The following is a 15,452-nucleotide window of genomic DNA, read 5'->3' as shown; positions in this document are numbered from 1 at the left end:
GAGCAAGGAGCCTTCAGGTTTTTAAAACATTAAAAAATTGAAACATTTGAACCAAAATTTATATCTTCTATAAGCCATTTGATCCTTCATGCACAAAGAAATTTCCATATTAATTCCTCATTATAAAATAAAAACTGTTTTCATGTCAGGCTATGCATGTAAACAAGAGACTGCCAGATACCAAGCTTCTCCAGCATGCAGCTTTTTCCTTTGTTCTTTAGGTCTACTGGAGATGTATGCATCTGTATTACAGGCAAGGTTCCAAGTGATGGGCTGATGACACTGAGAGGATACCAATCAACCACAACATTATATACAACTCCACTTCTTATTTCTATGCTAGACTGAAAAGAAGTTAATTTTTGCCTTGCCCATTGTAAGCAAACTGTTTTAAAATTAAAAAGGGAATTCTAAACATGTTATTATACCTTGAACCTTTCAGAGAGAATATTGCATGGACAGCCTAGTAGCTCATTATATCATGTAATTTAGTTAAATGCCCATAAGCAAGATCCATGAAAGCAGTACTGCCACCACATTAGAAGCACCCTAAATTTACCACCACAAAGTAAACCAGACAGAACTAGATCTCTGTCAAGCTTCCAGTTATTTGACAAATCACAATTAAACAGCCATAAATATGATTTTGAATCTCCCCACTCAGAGACAGACATAAAATTTTCTCATACTAGACAGAATTCTCATATTTGTCATGATTACTACAAACACTGTTGCTGAATGCAACATTTTAAGCATGACATAAGTAAAGTTTTACACAGTTTTTCAAAGGGCATAATTTTATTCCTTAACTATGTGAAAAGTGATGGTTTGTTAGGGAACTATGCAAAAATGGAATTAATTTGACAGAAGACAGGAAACTGAACAAGAAAGATGCACTACCAAAATGAATAAGAGGAATTCAGATTATGATTTTAGTAAAAATTGACTTAAAGTGAGTTTATTGACTTAAAGTGAGTTTGGTAATTTAACAAAGAAGTAGAGATTAAAGAATCCAAGTTTACCAGGGTTCTACGTCCCACACATCCCTAGGTCATGAAGTTCAAATCCCTCTTCCTTGAAAAAATATTTGCTTAAGACACAAAATTTACGACCTTAGAACACGACTTCAAACAGTACCAGCAAAATCCTTCCAGGCTCTAATTATTTGGCTTTGTAATGGTTTTGCCTATGATACTGAGGTCTTAAGTCGTATCTCTCCACATACACAAGGATGTAGCATTTGCATCCTGGCATATGTGAAATAAGCACAATGGCAATTACAATCTTATTAATATATTAGAAATCCAGTGTTTTACAAAGAATTTTTCCTTCAAAACTTCCCATTCATCCACCAGTTGTCAGGCTATCCAGCTGCATTATCAACAAGCACTAATAAATATATTAAGTCAATTTCAAACACAGGATCAATTAAGCATTTGTTCATATGTATTCCTGCAATACATAACCATTATACCTCCAAGATTTATTTATTTTGGTACTTTTTATTGTTGAAGAATGACAAAATTAAAACTGTCCCTTCTTGTTTATAAGGTCAATTACAACTAACAATATGTGAGTTCACTTCTGATGTCACCCAGAACTTTCTAAATGTAAAGATAATTTTTTTTTACTTCCTGTACCAAGCAAGTTTCCCAAATGGAGAACAACTTTAAGATGAGGAATGCAAAAGCTTTATGTCCACCTCATAACATTTTGCTTGCAAATAACATCTCAAACGTCATCTCCAAATCAAGAAAATGCCATTCATATCTGTGGCTATGAAAGACGATCTTATTTCATTTCAGCAACTTCTTTGCTGAAGAACAACATAATCACTGATACATGTTTGAGTTCTTAAAGCTTTCCACAAAACATTAAGGGCATAATTTAAATTTTATTTCATATGGGACTTTATTCAAAAGCAACAATTTCCTGCTGATGACTTCCTTTAACACTATTTCGTACCCAATGTTTAACAGCTCTTGTCTCTTTCACTGAGGTAGGCTTCTGTTGTTGCACACAGCACAACATATTAAAATATCCATGCGGGTCAGGGAGCTGAAAGTAGCAGAAATTCTGGAAAATACCTGGGTTTAGTTTAAATATATCTTGGTTTCAAGCTTTTGTTTCTTACTATGTTCTGGGGCCTGTTCAAATCCTTATTACATGTACCCTGCAAGAATGATGAGGACAAGCAAAGACCCCAACAAAATTTCTTCTTCTCTTACACAGCTTCCACCCCCATTAAAATAAGAGACATAATTGAACAAAGCAAAATCCAGTTTTCTGGTATGAATATAGCAAGTAAATTGTCTCCTTCCATTTCCTAGTTGGTTTCAAAGCCTTTGACACAGTTTTCTGCCAATAAAAGCAAGACTTGCTCTTGACTTCAAATGAAGCTCTGATATCACCTCAAATTAAAGGACCATGGTCCCGGTGCACTGCTTAGTTTTTACACTCTTAATTGTTTTCCAGATGTTTCCCATCAAAGTCAGTACCAACTTTCAACAGTGTCAGCATGATATTTTTATTTTTCTCTTAAATGACTATTCTTGATAGAGTTTTCTCAGCTCTTACAATACCAACAAATTATCTTGGGCAGGGGAGTTTCTACCATTAAGTTTAGTAGAGGCATCCAACTAACATAACATGTTTCGCATCCCAAACATACATCTCCCTGCTTCAATCCTCCTGCCGTACCACATCCCTCAAATTTCTGGTACTCACATCTGCTTCTGTTGCCAATTCAAAGCCAACAATAAGCCAAGCATCAGAGAGAAGAAAGTAGAAAGAGATGAATGAATCATCCCTAAAAACCAGACCACTATCTTCAAAGTCTTAGGTTTCAATTCTGTCTTGGTATTACCAGCTTATCATTGTTAAAAAAAACAAACAACAAGAGAACACAATACTCTTAAACCATAAACCATTCTGGATTTAGCCCCACTATGAAGTATTTGAGAGGTAAAGCCACCAGCTCTACAACAGGTAAGATAATTCAAGACTGTCACAATTTACTTGGGTTAAAATTTGTCATTTAAGCATTACAGAAACAAAGTTTTGGAAGGAAAGGTTTCTTGGAGAGTTGCTGTGCTTTAACATAGACAGTCAAAGTCTGTCTGGTTCCAAAAGCCACAACAGAGTGGCCAAAAATAGTTCTCTCTATTTGCAAAAAACAATCCCAAACCATTCAAGATGCAAATGTCCCCTTTTTTTGCCTCCTACAAGACAAGGATCTGCTATCAATTACTTCTAATCCACAAGTAAGTTGGCTTTGAACAAATTAGAAAATCTCTCTTTGCACACACCACTTTACGGAGTGGCAAGCACCCGCCTGTGTATGTATTACTTGTATGTTTGTACAGACACAAACATACTACTATGTCTTGACTTGCTGTTCTTGCTAAATTATCCTTAAATGTTAAGTACTTAAAAATTGAATAATAATTCTGTGCAGTTAGGTCTTAAAAATAAGCTCGCTCTTTCAGCTGCTGAAAAGCTTATGTAGCAACTCCTTTATGACAGCAGGGAAAGTCAGCTTTCCATGGAAGAAGACTCAATGTCTGAGAGCAAATGATTTGGAAATTTATCATTCTTTCTTTCTTTCTCCAACCACTGCTACTCTAATGTCAAGTAATCAGTGAGGATACTGCATAACACTCTCCCCACAGTGTCTTGCCTACAAAGATTCCACACTGGAGCTAAACATTTTCTTTAGGATTATCTCCAGTGTGTGCTCCCCAACCTCTATTTTGGCAGCATAATACTAATATTGGTATCAATATTTTCTCTCATCAGTCATCCACTTTTGAAGGTCAGTGTGCTTTTGTGGTTTCTAGCTGGGATTTTCGTGCACCAAATAAAAGACTTCGGTATTTTTTTGGGACACAAGAGAAACTTACTATTATTTAACCTCCAGCATGGAAGAATATTCAGGAAGACCAGTGAAAATTCAAAGCCTGCTAGACCAGGGAGCAAAAGCCCTTTGCTAAAGAGCAGTTTGTCAACATCCCTCCAATATGTAATTTAGAAAATAAAAGAGTGTCCGTATTCACAAGGCACTCTCAGAACAGAGCTTTATAGATGAAGCAGCAAAACCTAAAACCAATGATCAGACCCTGCTATGTTAATCCTCACAGTGTCCACTCTACAAGAAGGTGACCCCTGTGCTTACAAAAAACACCTTTCTAGGATTGCTGCCTAACAAAGGCTGGCTTTATTTTTAACAAAAGTAATGTCTTCCAAAGGCTGTCATGACAGAAGAAATATGTTCCAACCTTAATGCAAGCCTCACAGGTCACCTGTCCCTTGCAAGGGGAGAAAGAGAAAGCTTCAGTAAACAGCGTGAAGGTGAAAGAACAGAGTCAAGAAAACAAAATTCAATTCCTTGTGTAAGAAAACTGAGTAAATCTATATTGTACAAGGAAGTGTTTTATATATAAAACTGGCAGCATGTTTTGGAAAACTTACTTCAATGCTTGAACTCCACTAGGAGCATGACTTGCTTTTGCTGGACAAGTATGGAAACAGTTTTGCTTTAAATTATTGAATTAATAAAAATTGCAAAAATAGCTGTGCCTTAAATGCAATATAAAAAGAAGTATCACACTTCAAAAACGATTTGAGTATTTCTCTATTTCTATAATGATGTAGAATCTCCTGAAGCTGGAAGCTGAAGATACTATTTAGTTCCTGTCAACAACTTCTCTTTCATTTCTGTATTTCACTTCAAGAATATTAGCAAGATTTAGGAGCACAACAGAACTTATTAAAAATATAGCTTTGACTTTTTTGACAATGAATATCAGGACCAAAACCAATCTTTTGCTCAGCTACATTCCAAACCTACAACACATTTCAACTTAATAGGTATTTTTTTCTAGCAGTTAAAAAGCTTAACAACTACGAGCATGGTGACTGTTCAGAAACATTAACTTAATAAATGCTTTTTGACAGCTTCATAATCAAAATTTGAAAGACGGTGTGATCATACAGCTTTGTCTGTTAACTTCCAAGTTTCAGTTCACATTTTATGCCAAGTTTTATACAGTGGCTAAGAGCAAAGACAGAAAAATAAGCTAACTGATTATTTCAGCTTATTGCTCTACAGTACATCACTGACATGTTTACTATTAATAGATACTTGGTGAGTTAAGTCTAATATTACAGGTGGTAAGTGATTGATTATTAGCCACTTGCCCATCCTGCATCATTTAAGGGCATTTCAATTAAAGAACGAATCACTTTGAAAAGTTATTCGTAAGAGTTACTTACGAAGGTACTTAGTATTTGTTTCTGAAAAAAATACAGGCGTTACACTAATAATTGTTTCACCTCTCCTGTTTTTATCAAGTCTCCTATATACAAAAATTTTATATACTGTGCTTTTAATCATTTTGTCAGCATGATCAATATAAAACTCTTAAAGACTGAAATTTACTGACAGCTAAAACCTTTATTGTTACTGGTGCACCTTACTGGCAGAACCATGACCCTGTATGTATGAGAGGCTCAGTTATGTTGCTCCCTGAAAACAGCTAAGGTTTGCTAATTGCAGTTAAATAGCTACAGTAAAACCAAGTTGCTGAGCACAGCTGAAAAGCAGCACACACATAAACAGTGTCCATCAGTTCACAGCAAATGCCAACTGCTGCAGCTTAACTATCTCTGCACTGAGCTGGTTTAAATTCTGTAAGATTTGCATTAGGCTAGAACATAAACCATCACCACTGCCCAACTAGCCTATATGACTACCCTGCTTTTCAAAAACTTGATTCATTTTAGGAAAAATTATCTATGATTTCCTGGTTGGCCTGTTTTAGTCTGCTAATTGAAAACATAATTTGAATGACAACCTTTAATTTTCATGCATGACAGTCATGGTAAAACACATAAGGTCTATTTACAGCACTTAACATTTACAGAACTGACAACTTGAATAATAGTGGACTTGAAAAAAATAAAACTTTACCCCATTCCTTAGAGATATAATAGGGCTGAGAACAGAGCTATAAACTGCATTATTATTTTTTGAGCAAGTGTATTTGAAAGTTATATTTGAGTCAAACATTTCACCCTATTTAATGATGATTTTCTAATTTTTTGAATTGATATTTCTTACAATGTGCCAGTTTTTGTAATTGTTTTGGGATCACTATGCAGCCATGAAGCCTTCTCCATAGAAGCAGCCTTAGAACCAAAACATCCAAAAGTAACTCTCACAGAAATAACTTTCATAACAATTGGCGGCACTTGATATCTTTTAAGTTATATAAAATTCTAGCTATTAAGTTGTTTACAAGTAATTCAACCGTCTCAAACTATTTATAAGTTTCCAGTTAACTAGCTCATTGACTAGATAGTTAATTAGAACTTACTAGCTATCCACAGTGGCCTACAGCATAGTTATATCACTGACTTCAACATTATCTTTCATTCTAAAGATGCAGAGAACTGTCAAAAGTAAATTCTGACTGACATGGTTTCAAATATGTTATAGTTTTAGTCTTATAGTCTCGTTCTTATTTTAACTCTTAAGTGTTCATATGGAGTTTTAACAAAGAAGTCATCTATGTTTGTATCCACCATCTCTTCATTCTCTAACAGGCCAACATGTTCTCTTACATTTAATCTGCTTAATGAAATAACCAATGTCAATAACTTACTGAAAAGCAGCAACACAATACAACAGAATGAAGTTTTAATTTTCGTGTCGATTATCTTCCTTCAAACCCCCTATAATGCTAGCATTTATTGATCAAGCTAATTTACTTAATGCTCTTTCACAAGAAAGGTGTCACAGTAAAATATAAATAACATTGTGTTAATGATGCAAGGATGTGTGTTCCAACACACATCTGTATAGCACTGCTGTGTAGCAGCAGTGCTACACAGACACACAAATTTGCTATATGATACTAAGTAGATCAGCAAGTTCTGCCTGAAGTATTTAACTTGATTACTGGGTATCTGCACCCCAAGAAAATGACAGAAGTAACTGGTGTGAAATGCACACATTCAGACCATAACCCTAACTTCCTTAAAACAGCATCTTTAGCTTTTCTAAACGTAATTGTTCCCCTTCCACTAACATCTGTTTTCTCAATTTTCTCAAAGATAAGGTACTACTATTGCAGTCAATGTGCCTTGTCAAACACAGGTTAACACCACAAAAAAAAAAAGTTAAACTACCAAGAAAAAATAATCATCTCAGAAGCACCTTAACTGTAAGAATTTACACTATAAGTTGTTATTCAAGAGTCAGTTTAATTCCAAATTGTGCTGTAGCATTTACATCCACACTTTCAATGGCTTTTCACACAAAAAGCATATATTTTTCGTATATTTCATGCAACAACTGGCTCTTCAGTTTGCTAATTCAATCTCTGGCAAAAAAAAAAATGTTTCAAGTTAACATACTATCTTTGCGAAGAAGACTTACCTAATATGTAGATAGTCTTCTGATCACTTTTCTGACCAAGGGCATTAGTCACCTTACAGATGTAAGTCCCAGTGTAGTTATAAGTCAGAGGGCTGCTGAATTGCAGAGTATTGTTAACAGCCAACAGTCCTTCAGGCCACTGTCCATCCAACCTAAAAAAACAGTTATATTTCAAATGTGCATATTTACAACTAGTTTAAACAGAGTTTAAAATAATATTGTCAATAATCTATAGAATGAATTTTTCACTGTGCTCTGACACTTTCAGTGGGCTTTCCTTCAATATTCTCAGTGTATACCTGAAGGTTTACTCAGTATTTAATTTCTGGGCCAAATCCTTTAAATGTCAGATCTGCTGGAACTAGCAAGCTGTCTAAAATCAACACTACTACAGCTAAGAAAACAACATCTCAAAAGAACTTGGAGGAACAAGACAAACCAAGCTCTGAAAACTAACAGTCTAACTAAGAAGCTGCCACATCTTTCTTTGAGCCTACCCAGGGAATGCCAGTTGCCGGGATCTCTCTCTCTAGCTGGTCAGAGAGACCCCAATAAAAGTTCAAAAGTTTCTTTTCCCAGCCTGGTGCTTGAAGGAGGAGTCAGGGCTCTCCATTTTTTGGTCTCAAGGTTGTTTATTGCATCTTATCTACAAAATTCTTTCTCCCTGTCCAGCCGAGATCCGAGATCTGTTCGAGATCCGAGATCTGTTCGGCAGGACAGTCAGAGGACTCCGCCCACCCCCAGGGCGATGTTATCTTTATATACTACAAACTACGTGTACAATATTTACAATTATTTTCCAATACCTATCATCTATATTAGACAGTGAGTTTCTACTCTAGACCAATCTAAAAGTGCCAACATTACCAGACAAGATGGAGGTAGAGAAGAAGAAGAAAGGCTAGACATGCCCAAATCCCTCCATCTTGTCACCAGAAACCCCTATACCAAAAATCCTAAAACCTACATTTACACCCTGTGATTACTTTATTTTTATATTATCTAAACTGCCGTGGCTTTTATCTCTTCATGTAAAGGTGGTAAGTTGTTCCGTGGTTCGGAAGAAGAAGATCGATCCCGCTGGTGTTCTGGGCTGTATGCCAGGGTCTCTGAGCCCCCTGGCAAGGGTCCCAGGAAACTCTGGACTCCCAGAGGGATGTCCTGAGTTCTGACAAGAAGCATTTCTGCTGTCAGGATTAGCTGCCTGTTCATTTGCATCCAGTAGATATTTCTGTCCATACATTCTTAATTTAGAGGACATTTTGACTAGAACTTATGAGCAAGAATTCAAGCAGTTTCTCCTCTTCTGAACTGCTTTTTCCTATCTCCCATCACTCTTCTGTCTAAATTATTTACAACACTGAAATGGAATGTGGTACTTGGTGATATACCTGGGGAAACAACTGGTTGAAAAAATTATTTTTTAACAACTGACTTTTCTAAGTCTATAATTTCCCTGTACAATTCTGCCTGAGATTGCAGTAACAACTATGTAAACACAAGACAAAAAGGAGAAAGGGCCCTGGAACTATTCTAACAGAGCTGCCAACTGTCCATTAAACACCTGAGTAATTCCATGCTATTGAAATCCATTTTGATTTATCTAAGTACCTATTAACAGCCAAGCAGGCCTAAATCAATATTCAAACTAGATCACTAGATGACAGTATCTTGAAAGCATTTAGCAAGCGTGATTTTTTTTAGGTAATATTGAACAAAAAGGCAGCCATCAGTTTAAAACAGGTATTCAAAGGAAAAGAAACAAGCACTTCACAGTTAACACTAAATGCATGTTTTCTTCAGAAAACGTGGTTCAAGACTAGATTCCTAGTCCTTTGCTGTGATTATTGCCCAGAATTGCTTCAGCCACAAAAAAGCTGATAAAAGTCATCAGGCACATACTTCATAATAGTACCAGAAGTATTTATTTCAAAAAACATAATAAAAACAGTCAAGTGGTTTGAAAGCTCTATCCTAATTAAATTTTCATACATGCAATATTTGAAAATATTGCTAACCATGAAAATGTCACTATCCTAGTAAATACAATGCCATCTTGGATTCCAAGGGATAAAACTGGTTGCTAAGGTAGTTCTACAACCTATTGTAATCTGACACCAGTCAAACAACACACAGTTCAACACAGTACTTCTCCAAGCTCAAGCTACCCTTCTTCTACATGGATTCCACCCCCCAACCCCCCACCCCCACCCCCTCCACATATGAAGTTTCTTATTCACCAGTACTACAGATTTTTGGATGGGTTTTGTTGTTGCTCAGAAAGGCATACCAGGCTTATTCCAGAAAATTTTTTGTAGTATTGATTAGTTCTTACATATGCTTCAAATTCAAATGAGAGAACTGAGAACCTAGCACATCTGAAGAAGCAAGTGGTACTGTTGTTGGGGGCTTTTTTTAAACAGAGGAATTTTTATGTGCGGAAATTTCTCATCACAGTGATTTTGAACTAAGCCTGGGGTGGGAGTCCACAGATTCATGAAATGTGGATACTATATAAGCTTTTAAATTTTTTCATTAGAGGCCTATGCAAATAATAGTTGGATCCTTATTAGAGTTATTGGTCTTTGCTCTACATGCTGCAACACACAGAGCTCAGTCTACCTTGAGTAACTAAAGAGACTTTACCCTGAGAGTAATGACAAATCATTTAGGCACATAAATTTACAAGAGATCCACTCACCTCTATTCATACAAATACACATCTTGTATTCTTCTTTTAAAAAGCTGAATAAAACCAATATGACCAATACAAGTCATATACTCTTTGTTTTCAAAACATGCACTTACTGTAAGCAAAGTGATTATACCACTTGAATCATGTGCCAAGTCCCTTTTCATAAATATTTACCTAGTCCACATAAAGTCCATAGGTAATGGATTTGCATCGGCATTACACTTGAGCTGAACATTTCCTCTTCCAATGAACCAGTTTCCATCATAGCCAGTTACTGAAACTTCTGGGGCATCTGACAAAAAAAAAATTCATCTATGAACAATCACAATTTTTACATTCAAAGCAAATCACGTGTAACATTGATGGAACAGATAGGTACTTTTTTCCTGGTTTTTTTTTTTTTTTTTTGGTGTGCTTTAGTTGTTGGTTGCCTTTTTGTTTTTAATTTAAAGACCACCACCAAAATATACAGAGAGCATGATACAGTTCCAAGCTACAACATTAATATGCAGCAGTGAACAAATTGTTTTAATCAGTGAAACTTTCCCAATGTGTTTTCAGCAACCACACAGCACCTTGAGGAACTGAGAGGACTTCAGAAAAAAAGAACCAGTTTCATGTTTTTGGGAAGGAGGAATGGTAACTTAGAACTACTTCTCACTAAAAAGATACAGCAAAGGATCAGAAACAACCTTGGGAGAAACCAGGTAATTAAGAAATCACCAGAAAGTTCACAGATGCCAACTATAAAGATTTAATTATCCATTGGCATCAAAAGGTAGAATTATGTAATGGCTCTAAAAAGCCAGGAGGTGATTTCAGAGAGGCATTGGAAAAATACTTAAAAGCCAAGGAACAGACAAACTAGTATGATTTGGGATAAGCTCTGGAGCCAAAATGGAGAGGCAGTTGCAAAAGCTAGTAAGCGTCAAGGAAGACTGAAGAGCACACACTGCTTCTCACTTGCTGCTGTGTACCTTACTATACAACCTCGTTAGAAATTCTGAAACATGCATTAACACTAATCTCTTATGAAAATACTGAAGACCAACTTGCACCCTCACTTCATTTTCAACAGGAAACAATAATTTTATTCACTGTTTGAGACAATACAAATCCTCCTCAGTTTTATTTCTATATCAATGACCCTCCAATCTAGAACTTTATTTCAAGACAAATGAAATAAAGCAGTGCTAATCACTATTTTATGCTAAAATAAGTGATTCTTTACCAAACAGAACAAAACCAAGCCAAAATCAAATTCTAGTCAAATCAAAACAGCCAAGTCTACTTTTTCCAGCCTCTACATTTGTTCTACTTGAACTGACAGACTTCTGTGATTTTAGGAACTTTAATGCAGCACACAGCCAAGACAGGACACCAAAGGAACAACATGAAAATAGCTGGTTTTATTTATATATGCACTGTCTAACAGAAAGCAATCACATGCCTAAAGCTTACTTGTCTTAACTGGTTTTAACTAAGCAACATTGTAAGCCACCTTGCTTTGTATTCACACCTTTTAAAAGCCATACATTTTTTAAAGAAGCTTGGTGCAGGTTTGAATTATATGAGCAATCTGAAGCTGAATAACAAACACTAGGCATTTATATGTATTATGTTCTTGTTTCCTTGTGCTAGCTAGAATGAACAAAGCTTGGTGAATAATCTGAAAATAACTAAGTTACTGACCACTACAAGACCTATTTTCAATTTAGCATCACATACATGAATTTTCATTAGCATTCTTTTTTAATACTGCTGAAATTGTAAGACACTATAAACAGCTTTTGGATCAACCCTCATGTTTACCCATGATTCAATATCCAAAAGAGTAGAAATGTAACAGTATTCTAGCTTCACAATTTTATTTTCAATACAGAAACCCTAGGCTTTTTTATACAGTTTCCATTTTCCTGAAGCAGAAAGTGCTCATCTCCTTTCCATGGAAGGTGTACAGTGATTAAGGGAGAAGTTGCAAGATACAAACCAGGAGTAATTACCTCATAGAATACTTACACTGTATGTCCAACACGTAAGGGTATCGTATCTCCTTTTCAAAGGCGGGGTGCCTCACAACACAAGTTATGTGTCTTCCTCTTGCAAATCGTGTAGGGACAATCACATAGTGGCTTACAACTGTCACTGTTTCATTTGGAAACAAAGTAGAGGTGGATTCCATTTCACCAAGGCCTCCTTCCCAGTCAATCTGCGCCGCAGGTTTTCCAGTGGCTGCTGTACAAGTGGCCGCTACTGTCCTATTTGCACCATCTATTAGAGGGTTTGGTCCTTTCTTTAAGCTCACAACAGGTTCAACTAAGGAAGGGGAAAAAAAGGAGATTTAAACAAGAACTCCACATCTTTGAAAGTGTCACTACTTAAAAGTTAAACAAGATCCAATCCATTTGCAAATGCTCATGTTAATCTGACATCCTAGAAGACTACGCATATATCAAGAGATGACAGCTCTACAAGGCTTTGGTCTGCTGATACTACCCTGCTTTGTCCACTCATACAAGTTCAGTGTTGTTCATTCAGCGCATTTAATGCACTGAAAGGGAATTCCAGAGTGGTTAGGTCGAAAATGCCAATTGCAGCACTTCCGCTGCATTGATTGACAACAGTGAACTTAAGGTATTAGGTTGAAACAACAATGCAGGTTTTTTTCAAAAAGCTTAGATTCTGCTGCATTTTCAAGCATTCAAGAATTAATCTATCCTGTCAGTTTGCGTCATTTGAAATCTACTTCAGTGTTCTAACACACAACATTAAGAGTTTAAGCTTTTCTTGATCACTATTATAGAAATGACTTCCAAGCTGCATCTTAACTATATCTACAAACCATTCCCTGAATAAAGAATCTAATAAATACATAGAAATATGCAATTGTACATAAAATTTATCTAAGTTTTTAATATACAAAGTAATCTATATATAAATAAAATTTCAACAACAAAGTACAATAAAAGTAAAATTCATCGTTCTATATAAAAATAAAATTTTTGCCTATATATATTTTGCCTACATGGAACTCAATACTAAGACTAAAGAAATCTGCATGTGGAAGGATGTGACCTCCTTGTAAAGCTACTGCTCACCCCAAAATTTTAAAAACACTTGGGGAACACACTTCTTTCTAAAAGGAAGTTGAGCTCCTCATGGACAAGTCTATTGCTGAGGGCTATAGATTAAAAAGCTTCCAAAAAATTTCCTTTTGGTTTAGCAAATCTGTTCTGGCCCTGTACAAGCCACCCACCAGCTGCAGCCCAAGTCAGTAAAACTACCTGGTGCTTCAGATACAAACCATGGCTGGGCTGTTTTAGAATGGCCCATTTGTGTCACCAGTTCTGTAAGGGACAGGTTTGCAGTAGTGTACCAGCCTGTTCCACAATCCAGGTCTCTTGCTCTAATCTGGCTACTGGAGTCCTCTGAAGGAAGGTCATTGCTACTCACCATAATGCTTCAGAATCCACCTCAGTGGATCAGCCCTCACTAAGCACAAAGCAGAGATAAGTCTTGCAACTTCTGTGCCTTTCAGTATCAGAAGGAAAAAAGTTAGTTCATGGAATTTCTTTCCAATAAATTGAAGCTGACCACAGACACATCTTGTAAGAGAATAGAGCAAAGTTCACCATACCTGGCAAGTTCTCCAACTACCTATACCTTCCAAAGACAAATATTTTCAGCTTCAGCCCATTTAGTGCCATGATCAGTTTTTGACTGTTTTCTGCTCAGTCTAACACTGTTCATGTCTGAACAAGTTGGTTTATCATTTGCTCAATTATAATAAAGGAAAAGGCAACTATTAAATGGATAACCTTATAAAAATGTGTGTTTCTGATCTATGCATAGAAGTGCTTGAAGAATATAAGTTGTTATGAAACTGAAGATCGTTTGGGCAGATACCAAGAGCAAATTATTTTCTACTTTGCTTCTCTGAATGTCCACCTTTTGAGATTTGTTAGTAACCCTACTGAAAATGAGCCAATAACAGGTTTTTTTCTGCCAAGTTGCACACTCACTCTTCTAGATCTGAAACATTTTTAATACGGCCTCTTTCAAAATCTGATTCCCTGCTCTGCAACACCAGAAACAGCTAGAGCTTGGTGCAGTAAGCTTGCATATCTGAACTGATGTATATATGAAGAATTGTCTCATGTGCAAAAAGGCCTTTCAAACCTAGTATGGAGAACTTGATATAACATAGCTTTGTCATTTGACCCACAATTTGGTTTCTTGATTTAACATGAACACTACTGCCTCGTTCTCCCGAAATCACTGGTAGAGACTTCAATAGCTTCTGTAGCATTACTAAAATGCAGAAGCATACACCCAAATTTATATTTAGAATTTTACACACATGAAAGTTCTAATTTTTGCTGTATCCCTCCATTCTCAAGATTTCCATAATAGTAAAATAAATTAAATTAGCAGCTATCATTAGCATTTCATGCCAAAACTGTAGACTCAAATAATTTCAGCTGGAAATAAAAGCTTGATATGTTCTATTCCCTTGATTTTTCTTTTAAAAAAAGTATGCAACTGTGCAATTTTTCTTCCACCTCTTTGTGAAGGGATAAGTAAGTAAACAAGAACTCTTAACTAAGTTGCAGAGATGTCCAGACCCAAAGAAAACTACTCAGTATTGTACTTTTAGAAAAAGAAGCCTTCAAGTAGCAATAAAGCACGATAGACTAATTTTAAACACCTACTTTCTCAAATGATACCAGAGATTTGTTAGTTTGAGTTCATTGTGCAATACTTGGTTTACACTTGTCAACTAGACACCAAAGGTAAACTATTCAAAACTACCAAGTGTCATAAAATATACTTATTCCGTGTTTAGTTTTTTTTATACATCAGAAATGTTTAGGCTTCTACTGTTGTATCTTCCCATAAAGTGTGATTCTTGTACTGCACACCAACTGCAAGGTAACTAAATAACCACATACTGAAAAATGGAAAGCAACTGCTGTTAGGATACTTATTTCTATAGTTTATCATTCAGGACTACTCTATTCTAGCAACTGAAACAAAACAAGCAGAAGCCCAGATACTTATTCTATGGCCTTTCTAAATATTTCAGTCATGGATTAAGAAATATCTGGTTAATGAATCCTTAACTACAATGGGCCATTGGCATCTCATCTCTCACAGTGCAAAACAGTTTTGCCATTTTCAATTTGGAAAAGAGATTACCCAAAGTAGGGTTTTGGAATTCTTTTTTGTTTACTTTTTTGTTTTTTGAAAGTGTAACTTCTATATGCAGTCCTCTTATCCCAGGACCATTCGTTGCGCCACATGAATGTGATTTTC

At 35.9% G+C, this 15,452-nt stretch overlaps 1 protein-coding gene across 2 annotated transcripts in view; it reads right to left on the bottom strand.

Moving 5' to 3' along the window:
* The window catches only part of NECTIN3 (nectin cell adhesion molecule 3), a 64,652-nt gene that overhangs the window by 19,776 nt on the left and 29,424 nt on the right, over positions 1–15,452 (bottom strand). For both annotated transcript variants that reach the window (XM_030235160.2, XM_030235159.2), the window contains exons 3-5: positions 12,156–12,452; positions 10,311–10,428; positions 7,442–7,593 (exon numbers count right to left, since the gene is read on the bottom strand). In XM_030235160.2, coding sequence (XP_030091020.1) covers positions 7,442–7,593; positions 10,311–10,428; positions 12,156–12,452 — 567 coding nt within the window. The remainder of the gene's footprint in view (positions 1–7,441; positions 7,594–10,310; positions 10,429–12,155; positions 12,453–15,452) is intronic.

Source organism: Serinus canaria, chromosome 1 (assembly GCF_022539315.1).
Source record: "Serinus canaria isolate serCan28SL12 chromosome 1, serCan2020, whole genome shotgun sequence".
In the NCBI taxonomy this organism is placed as follows: domain Eukaryota; kingdom Metazoa; phylum Chordata; class Aves; order Passeriformes; family Fringillidae; genus Serinus; species Serinus canaria.
The sequence above is the reverse complement of the archived record's forward strand: the minus strand, read 5'-3'. Positions and strand labels throughout refer to the sequence as shown.